Here is a 10,560-nt window from a genome sequence, read left to right as displayed (position 1 = left end):
AGAATTCGATGGTTTGAAAGGAGAAGGCAAGAGAGAGGCGAATCACAATGGTTTGAAAAATTGAATCTTGATCCCTTCTTTTGATGTTTCAGTTTCGTTTCAGTTAGCCGTTATGGTCTCTTCGAAATTCGAATCAGTCGGTCAATTCTGCTGGCCCACTCACCTTCTTCCTCTACCATGTGCAAAAATGTTCTTAATTTGATGCTGTTTTATTTTTGTAATTTTGTCAAAAACAAAACAAAAGGTGGGTTTTCATAATTTTTTTTTTTGAACATCGCACGTCCATTTAGAGTATTAATCACGAGAAATGTGACAACATTACAACATTAGAACGAATTGTTTGAAAACAAGTCTTTAAATTATTCCGACCAATTAATATAATGAAGACCAGCACGGAGATTGAAGATGAATTTAGTAATACCCTGACAAACAAAAGAACTTAGATGGCAGTTTCCTTTCTCTGGACAACTGAAGATAAACATAGATGGAGCTTTTCAGCTAGATAAGGGAAAGGGAGGCAATGGGGTGGTGAACAGAGATGCTCAGGGAGTGGTATTGGCTACTTTGGTCTGACTCATGCTGCTTCTCCAATACACATGAAAGCACACGGGCTGAGGGCTGGGCTTCTTACAGCTATCCATCAAGGCTGGAGTGATATTGAAATAGAGTGTGATTGCACTGCTCTTGGGGCGGCCGTTGCATGTACCGTTCAAGACTGTTCTTATATTGGGCGCATTGTTGAAGACTGTAAGTCTTACAAGGATGCCTTCAATTCTATAGAAGTGCAACGCATATTTCGTGAACCAAATGGCATGGCCAACAGGTTAGCCCAGCTTCTAGTTTTTCTAATGTTGATGAGTTCTGGTTAGATGAGAGTCCTACTATTATTATCCTATGAGGATTTATATTATGCTTCTATTGTAACCCAAAGTTCAAGCGTTATGTCCCCTCCAAGGTATAGTGATTTTTCACTTACTAATAACATGAATGGTTAGGGTTTCTCCCCTACTATCTCTCCAAAAAAAAATCAATTTTGTGTTTTCCACAAGAAGTCTCAAATTAGCCAAGTTCAGAATCCTAAACGATAGTTCTTTTTCCCCATGTCTCAAGTTGAAGAAGAATATGCAGATAATTGTTATGTAGATGTACTGTATGATAGTCCCTGCCCTACTTAAAAGTTCATCCTCTACTATCAATCAAATGGCAACCTCCTCCTATAAATGTGGTTAATGGAGAAACTCATGTATGCCTATGTTATTCGGGATGAAATTGGTCCAATTATGCAGGTTCTAAAAGAATAGGGATCATTACTGCTCCCTTAGATTAGGGAATTCCCCTTCCCAGAGAGCCTCCATAAATCTGCAGAAAAGGGTTTGATGCATATTGTTGTTGAGAATGATTTCCAACTTATAATCAATTGTGTTGATGGTTTATGAGGAGCCTCATTTTCACGCCACTACTAGAATAATGTCATTAGACATCACCACTATTAAATCGGTCAAGATTGCACCTGATGTTAAAAAACGTGCTAACATCAGTTTGTGAAAAAAAACCGATTTCTATTGTTATTATGGACATCAGTCACGAAATGAAACGATGTGAAAAGTTTCGTTCGAAAAATTTTAAAAAACGCGGAGGGACTAAGTTTAAAAGTTTGAGAAACGCGGGGTCTAAAATTTTAATTCCCCCCAACACTTAGCCACTTTACCTAAAAACTTTCGAACCTTAATCGATAGACTCTCACTCTGAGTCTCTGACTGCCTCCTTCGCGTCCCCGACCTCAGCTCCTTCTCCAACCTGAGCTCGTTCTCTGCGTTCGGCTCTTTCTCTCTCGCTCTTCTCTGAAACCCTAGCGCTCTCCTCCATCTCCTGCTCTCTTTCCACGGCTACTGTCTCTCCCTCATTGAACGACTGCCTCCGTCCCCTCATCGGCGCCATCTCCTCTTCCGGTGCTTCTCTTCCAACGCCACCACATCATTGCTCCGAGATCCGAACCCCAACTGGTCCAACCTGCCTCCAAGGAGTTTATCCTCCTCGATTGGTGCGATTTCGAGCACCAAATGCCAGTGACGGAGGAACCGAACACAACCGCAATTACGACGGCGCAACCAGCATCAGGTACTCACTCATACACACTTTGTTCTTTGTTTCTGGGTTTGCAGATTCTCGGTTCTTCCTGCTCTTTTTCTGTCTCTTTTGATTTTTATTTCTTTTTAGAGTCTCTGAAAGATTTTGTTCAAGATCTAAGAATTCACTTGTTTGTGATGGTTAGTGCACTAATATTGTTCTTTGTTTGATTTGAATTGACTGGGTTTACTTAGGTCTCTTTGCTTTGGAGAAATGGAGGCCACGATGCCCATTTGCAAGGCTGTTACTCCAACTCCAGTGAGTGCCTATATTTTCTGAAGCTTATTTTGATTTAGATCTGGGTTTTGAATGTACAGTTGTGTTCGGATTAGTTAGAATTTGATGTATATATAGAAGTTCACTACAGTTCTGTTAGCCTAACACTGGGAAAGCTTTCATTTTGGTTGATTAGAGCTTGTTTTTGATTCGTGTATTTGAAATTTTTTAGTAGAAAGTTGGTTTCTAGAGTTCTTTAGTGAAGTGGATTAGAAGTACCAATTTTAATTTGGTATCTTTTTTTATTTCTGTATGTATAGTGTGTTTCAGTTTAAGATGTGGATGAGGTTTCGGTGATTGAATCGTATATACTTAGCTTCATTCATTTTTAGTTTTTGTTTCAATATTTTGAACCACCCTTTTGATGTGTGTGAAACACTGTTCTCAGAGATATTGTTTTGAGTGGTGAGTTTACATTGAATTAGGCTTGTTTTGAAAGTACATTCATTTATCTGCGATCCACATTTGTAGATATGGGTGAAGCAGTCAAGGTAGTGGTTCCGGAGTCTATTCTAAAGAAGAGGAAGAGAGAGGAGGAATGGGCCTTGGCAAAGAAGCAGGGGCTTGAAGCTGCCAAGAAGAAGAATGCTGAGAATAGAAAGCTTATTTACAACAAATTCAAACAGTACACCAAGGAGTACGCAGAGAAGGTACATCTTGTTTGGTTTATTATATTAAACCAGTACACCAAGAATTCTTTTCCCATTTTCTGTGTTTATTGTTTGCAGTAAGTCGTCGGCAAAAATGGTTTCCTTCGAGATGAATGATCGGAAAAGTAAGACGAGTTTTATTACTAATCTTTGCTATTCTCATAGTTTCCCAATAGATTTGGAGTCTTTAATTACTTTCTTGATTTAAGCTATATGCATCTTAATTGTGTGAACTTGTTATGGGTAATATTGTTTATTGATTCAGTAAATCTGGCACTATAGTTGAGTCTAGTGTGACTGAAGTTGCTCTGCTTAGAATTTGGTTGTGGTTACTAGTATGGTAATTCATTAAAATCTGGCACTATAGTTGAGTGTAGTGTGACCGAAGCTGCTGTGCTTAGAATTTGGTTCTGGTGACCAGTATTTATGCCATTTTCCGAGTTTGTGTCAATTGATCTGCAGTGGATTGCAACACATGTTATGTGTTGTGATTGTTGTGGTGAAAATTGTGTACCACTTGGAATTATTTCTAATACAAAAGAAGCTATTATAGGAACTTATTTTTCTAGTATGTTTTATACTGCATTGCTTGTCCTGCCTCTTCTTACTGGGTGTCAAATTTCATTGAGAAAGGTTGGATTGATTGCCAGTTGAGCTGTATTTGATGTATTTGAACTTTTGGTGTCACCTCTAATTCATGCAATTTTGAAATGAGACAGAGATCGGACTGGGATTGACAGGATTTGGCGTATTTTTCTCATTCTTGGGAATGGTTTTTTTCTTTGACAAGGGATTACTTGGAATGGGAAATGTGAGTGTATTTTACATCTACTCGTCTTGCTAAGTTATCTGCTTCCTGTGCATTTATGTTTTGTTTTATGTATTATTGGATACGATATGAATTAACACTTCTTATTTTTTAACTAGATCCTTTTCTTCTCAGGGGTGACTTTAACAATTGGATTTAAGTCCTCGCTGCAATTCTTCATGAAACGTCAAAATTTTAAGGTTTTTGATGTTCAACTTTTCATTGGCTGTGTCCTTGTATTTCAACTTTCTTTTTTCACCTTTGCCTTTTCTTCTACTATACAGGGGTCAATTTCTTTTGGTGTTGGGTTCTTCTTTCTGCTCATAGGGTGGCCAATTGTGGGCATGATTTTGGAGGCATATGGTTTCATTGTACTCTTCAGGTCTATATTGTTACTTTGACCCTCTTCATTGTGTTAATACTCTGGTTTAGATGTAAGTTCCTGATGGAAAGTATGTTGTGCAGTGGCTTCTGGCCAACATTGGCAGTTTTCCTGCAGAAGATTCCAATTATGGGATGGGTGCTTCAACAGCCATATATTAGATCGGTATGTTCAGTTTGTTGATGTTTAGCTGTCAATTTAATCTTGTGTCTGCTTGATGTGTGCATTAGTGAGTGCCATTGTATGCGTTGCTGCAATTACCTTTTTTCCTTGTGGTTTATTTTTTAGTGATTTACATCTACACTTGTCATATGACTGAGTAAATTCCAACTCTATGTGAGTAAAGTTCATGCCTGACCAATTTCTGCAACTTTACTTTTGTTCTTGTCATATGTGTTTTTTTGCCTAAATTCACTTATTAATTCCCTGCTGTAACATAACACCTTGAGCTCTAGCGCTTGCATAATTATCTTGGGAATTTGGGAATAAATATATACACATAAGATCCTTAGAAAGCTATTTTTTCTTATCACAAATGAATGAACTAAAATTATTTTATAGACTATGAAGTTTGAGTTTCTGGGCTTCCAATCAAGTGGAATGGTGCTTCTTATGAATCGAGACTACTTTTGAAGCATTTTGTATTGAGTTCCTACCAGGATTTTCATTTCAAGTTTGAAATGATTTTATTAAATGTTTGCTTTCATGGTTGTCTTTTGTCTTGTATTATCAGCCTTACCAATTAATACTGTACTTATTGTTCAGGTGTTTAAAGACACGAATATGGTTACACGACTTGTCAGAAGGGCTGAGAGGGCTGGTTACAGGGCAATAGCCCTCACTGCTGACACTCCAAGGCTCGGGCGCAGGGACGCTGATATCAAGAACAGGTGAGCGGTAATTTAAGAATATCGCGTGGAGATAAAGAATTTCATGTGATATCTATTGTTACTATGTGGCTCTTTTGGTACATGATACTGCTTCTATGTTCCATATGCAATCAAATATCCTTTTAAGGTTTGATATATCTTCTTTAACTTGATTTTGCGTAATGAGGTCCTAAAGCTGTCTAATGGTTCTTCACAGGTTTACTATGCCACCAAGTTTAACATTGAAAAACTTTGAAAATTTGGATCTTGGAAAGATTGATGAGGTTGGACCCATTTACTTCTGATATCAGACCAAATAAAAGTCTATGCAGTTACTTTTCATTTTGCCTTAGTTATTCAGCAGTGTGTTAATGAAATTGCAGACCAATGATTCTGGATTAGCATCATATGTTGCTGAACTATTTGCCCGCTCTCTCAGTTGGAAGGTAAGATGATTGCTTCAATATTGATAATTTGAAGTAGCAATCTAAAGTAACAATTTGAAATATTTTATGGGTAACATGGGCTCACAGGATGTGAAATGGCTTCAGTCAATCACTACATTACCAATTCAGAGTTTCCTGCTAAGTTATTCTATTTTAATAACTTAGCAGGGATCTGTCATTCGCTTTTCAGTATTAAAAGCACTTGGCATGGATGTACTGAAGATTTCTATGAGTCCACCACAAGAAATAGCAGATGGAGTTTCAATATGGGAATGGTCTGGTGCTGCCTTAAATGAGGGAGCTGATGCATCAAAATGGTTTTCGGACTATCTTGGGAAACCTAGTCGACTTGTTCGCTTTAATGCAGGTACAGTTTCATGTGGTACTTTCAAAAGAGTTAGGCACTGATTACTGAGAATATTTCTGACAGTGGTGGTGTAAATTACAATTTTCAGTTCAGCTATGCAATTGCATGTTGTGCAGTTATTATGTATGTGTTGATATCATTATATTTTGCACATTTGAGACTAGGAAATAAAAATTTGATTGTGTTGTATTCTAAATGCAGCTTCAGAAACTAGACCTGTGAAACCGTCCTTTTGGTCTCATAAACCTGTGGAACCTGAATATGCTGGGGGGAAGCAAATCATGTTCTCCGACCTTTTTCCATACTTGATAGCGTCTCAGGTTAGGCAGATTGAGATGTGGAAATAGTAGTTGCTTCTGAGATGGGGGATCCAACCTAGACCTTGTCATTGTACTTTTGCAGGCATCATTGGATACACTAAATGAGCATCTGAAGGACCCTGTACCAATTAACCGTTTCAGACCCAAGTACTTTTCTTCTTATATAGCATCTCCTTATATTGTTTAACAAGCATCAAATTTGATCTTTTGTTTTGGTAGTGAAAATTTTGTTGATTTTCAATAGCATGTATACTGTAATGCTTATTGTTGCCAGTACTTCTATTAAAGATAGACCTCAATGTTATCAGTTTCATGATAAATATGCATAGATCTGATTCTCAAATACTTCTGTTTGCATGTCACAACATTCTTGTTGACAGTTGTGAACCATTTTCGGAAGATTTATGGACAGATGTCAGAATAAACAATTTCATATTTCAATGTTGCATACTGTGCTTCCCCTGTTAGGTATAAGAGCTATATCACTTCTGCATTTTTTTGCTAGTCTGATGGCTGCCAAGCTATTTCCATTGCATATTTTCCTCAAAGTTGTATTTTGTAGCAGTTAACAATTGGAATCTAAATACTTCGATACGCATGCTAACTATCATCACCTTAAACCATCAAAGCCACCAGAGCTGGGGCTTTCTCTTTTGTTACAGGTGTAGTATCTCGTTGTTCAAGTACTTTCTCTAACCATAAGTCAGGTCTGTGAACCTTGGATGTTACAGGTGTAGTATCTCGTTGTTCAAGTACTTTCTCTAACCATAAGTCAGGTCTGTGAACCTTGGACATATCCTATCAATAACTAAGACAATAACATTGATATACTGAGAGCATGTCAGTTTATTGTAATAACTTGGTGCGGTGAAGGTTTCTTATGCGTTCGTGTTTGATTATGTTTTAGGTCAATGAAGCATCCAACTATACCCAAAGTTCCATATCCCCCAACATAAGAAGATCAAGTGCTGCTTGTCATGGAATTGTGATGAGCTCCTACTCTTGTCAAAGTGAAGCTTGAGAAGACAAGAAAGAAGCTTTGCCTTATTTGTTTCTCACAGCCATGTTTATTGGATCATTATGAATAATTTATCCATTCCATTTTGTAGCCAAATTGTTTTGTAGTAAGTGAATTGGGATTTTATTTTGTCCATTTTGTAAACTGTTAAGGATGATGATTTCAGATAAAATACCTCAATATTCAAATCACTCTTGTCAACTGTGGAAATCGCAATTTATAGTAGCAGCTACATATTTTGTGGACATCATCTTCTTTATAGAATCTGATGTCTAGATATAAAGTTGAAATCAGTTTTAACCATAAAAACTGATGTCCAGTAATAGAGATACATCAGTTCCAAAATAAAAATCGATGTTACTAAAATATACAGACATCAATTTTTTGTCCAAAACGATATATTACTGAGTACCAGACATCAGTTCTAAAATGAAAATCGATGTTACTAAACTATCCACACATCGGTTGTTTGTCAATAACGATATATTACTGAGTACTAGACATTAGTTCCAAAATGAAAATCGATGTTACTAAACTATACAGACATCGGTTGTTTATCAATAACGATATATTACTGAGTACCAAACATCGTTTCTTCCTTACCCACCGATGTTAATGTAAGTAAATATATCGGTTCCTACAATACTAGACTTTGTATATTGAATCTAAAATCGTGGTATATGTGGGAAATTACGCTTCAAAATCATGAAGAACAAGAAATGTTTATTGGAACCGATGTCTGTAACAGTATCAGTCATCGGTTCTTAAATCAATAACGATGTTAAAACGCAAACTTGTGTTGTATAATCTATATTTCTTTAAGCATTAAATACAATAAAATGTGGGTTTAACAATAGTAAAACATGTAAGTTTGTTATCATTTAAACCTATTTACATCGATTTATAATTAGGAACCGATGTCTACACGAATACTAGACATCGGCTAAAAACCGATGTCTGCATTTTCCGGATCTTTCTCATCACCAACAAAGACATCGGTCGGGTTTTTGTTTCTCATAGGTTTTTGGCCGATGTCTTGGGCCATAATTCTAGTAGTGCGCCCCGATTTTAAAAGATAATTAAAAATCAATATATAATCTCATAATTATACAAACGTGAATAATCAGTCATCAATACAAAATACTTGGTAAACTTTTTCCTTTTAAACCAAGTACATACTGATGCCCTGAAACAATAACCACAATATATACTCGCTCCACAATCATATTTTACACACGTTTACGAATTAAATTATCACAACAAAATAAATGTAAAAGGTCCTCAGAGTCTATAACATAACGAAAGTCATAATCATGGCAAAGCCAATAAAATTAGCTTCCTACTTGTACTGCTGTTAACAACCTACCTTAGCACCAGCCACGATCACCCTGACCTGCAGGATTAACACCTACATCATTAAATAGTTCACCGGGTTGCCACACAATAAACCTGGTAAGCTTATCAAAGCTCGTATGACTAACTCCGAAACATAATTAAATCAACTGATGAACGCCAACCAGCTCAAAGAAACAACTCAGCAATGAATCCTTCCAACATTTCATGTCCGTTGAAGGGACAACATAAGTCAACACCATCACAAAAACATATTATTTGATAACTCAACAAATCAATATGACTGCTCAAATCTCATCTGGACAATAAAATAAAGAATACTCTCGAGACTCTCTTTTAAACTTGTACTTATGAGTCTCAAGTAATCTCTACATTACCCCCATAAGATACCATTAAAACCCGTATTCATGACTCCCCAAGTAATATCAACATTGCTCCTATGAGATACCATTAAAAACTCATATATATGAGTCTCTAGTAAAATCGACATTATCTCCATAAATATAATAAAACTGGCAAACAGACAGCTCTAACTGATCGTAACCAATCACCCAGCCAAATGCTTGGTTCCTGATAACATGTCATGGTCACATTTGTGACTTGCCGATCCCGATCTTCACAGATCAAAACATTTTAAAGTAGTCATCCCTGACCAAAAATGTTCCACATATCATAATACTTTTCAAAACAATATAAATCAACATTAAACACAGTATATTGTTTTCCAAAAAGTAATTACTTGAACCAATAATATGAACACAATCATGCATATTGTTTCACCACCACAAAATCCACCAATACATATATATTTACGTGTGTGTGTACACATAGACATTTACTCCGTACACGACTCATGCCTACTAATACCAACTATAATTTGCAGTTAATTAAATAACCTCTAAAACTATAAAAGTAACTCTGTTCGTAGATGAACAATGTGAGATTACACACCTCGAAATTCCCGCTACGTCTTCACACAACTTAGGAAAATTACCAAATGCACAGTCAATCACCTTCAGAAAGTACAGTCTCGATTCAGTAAACGAATCACAAAATCACAATTATACAATGATCCAATGGTCGGATCCTCACGGATCACTTCCAGGATCATCTTCTCAAAATTATATGACGATCCAACAGTCAGATCCGCACGGATCGCCCTTAGGATCATCCTCTCAAAATTATATGATGATCCAACGGTCAGATCCCCACGGATCCCCTTTAGGATCATCCTCTCAAAATTGTACAACAATCCAATGGTTGGATCCTGGATCCTTACGAATCGCCTTTAGGAGCATCCTTTCAAAATTATACGACGATCCAACGGTCAGATCCTCATCCGAGACCACCCATGCATAGTCTCCATAACACTTCTACGGTCAAAACAACAGAATAAAAGTCAATCCAACGGCCGGATTCTCACGGATCGAAAACAGAGATGATTATATACGTCTCCAAAAATTACGTATTATATATCAAAATGCTTGTATCGACAAGTAGATGAAATACAGAATCAGAAACTGCCCCTGACCTTGCCCGAACTGTCGCCAAGCGCTGCTGCCGGCCAACCTCGAAACCACAACAATCCAACTGGTCAAAATGTACACAATGAAGAGAGGAGCAACTTTCATACCTAGAGCTATGTTTGGATTGGCCTAGATCGGCCGGAATCAAGCCTATAAGCCCGAAAAACCTCTACCGTTGACCTTCAATTCACGATCCTGGCCACCACACTTTGAGTGGTCCTTCAAGGCCAGTATGGTTGTGATCTAGAGGAGGAGAGGATTCCAATGAGGTAAGGATTGGACCCAGCCACTACTAGAATCTGAAAACCCGATCGGTCCGAAGGATTTGACTTTGGGTGCTTCGATCTGCTAGTTCCGACGAGATGTCGCGACAACTAGGCTGGCAAAGATGACGGAGACAACGATATGAGTTGGACTG

At 37.3% G+C, this 10,560-nt stretch overlaps 1 protein-coding gene across 1 annotated transcript; it reads left to right on the top strand.

Annotated features, from left to right (window-relative positions):
* Positions 1-3,147: 3,147 nt before the first annotated feature.
* Positions 3,148-6,432, top strand: LOC112198818. Its single transcript, XM_024339923.2, has 11 exons — positions 3,148-3,178; positions 3,773-3,864; positions 3,981-4,061; positions 4,146-4,243; positions 4,327-4,408; positions 5,009-5,133; positions 5,330-5,396; positions 5,496-5,558; positions 5,727-5,925; positions 6,127-6,245; positions 6,328-6,432. The coding sequence occupies exons 1-11, from the start codon at positions 3,148-3,150 to the stop codon at positions 6,430-6,432; spliced, it is 1,062 nt and encodes a 353-aa protein (XP_024195691.2).
* Positions 6,433-10,560: the final 4,128 nt, after the last annotated feature.

This window comes from Rosa chinensis, chromosome 4, assembly GCF_002994745.2.
Source record: "Rosa chinensis cultivar Old Blush chromosome 4, RchiOBHm-V2, whole genome shotgun sequence".
NCBI lineage: Eukaryota > Viridiplantae > Streptophyta > Magnoliopsida > Rosales > Rosaceae > Rosa > Rosa chinensis.
Note: the sequence above shows the minus strand (reverse complement) of the source record. Positions and strands in the feature narration are given on the sequence as shown.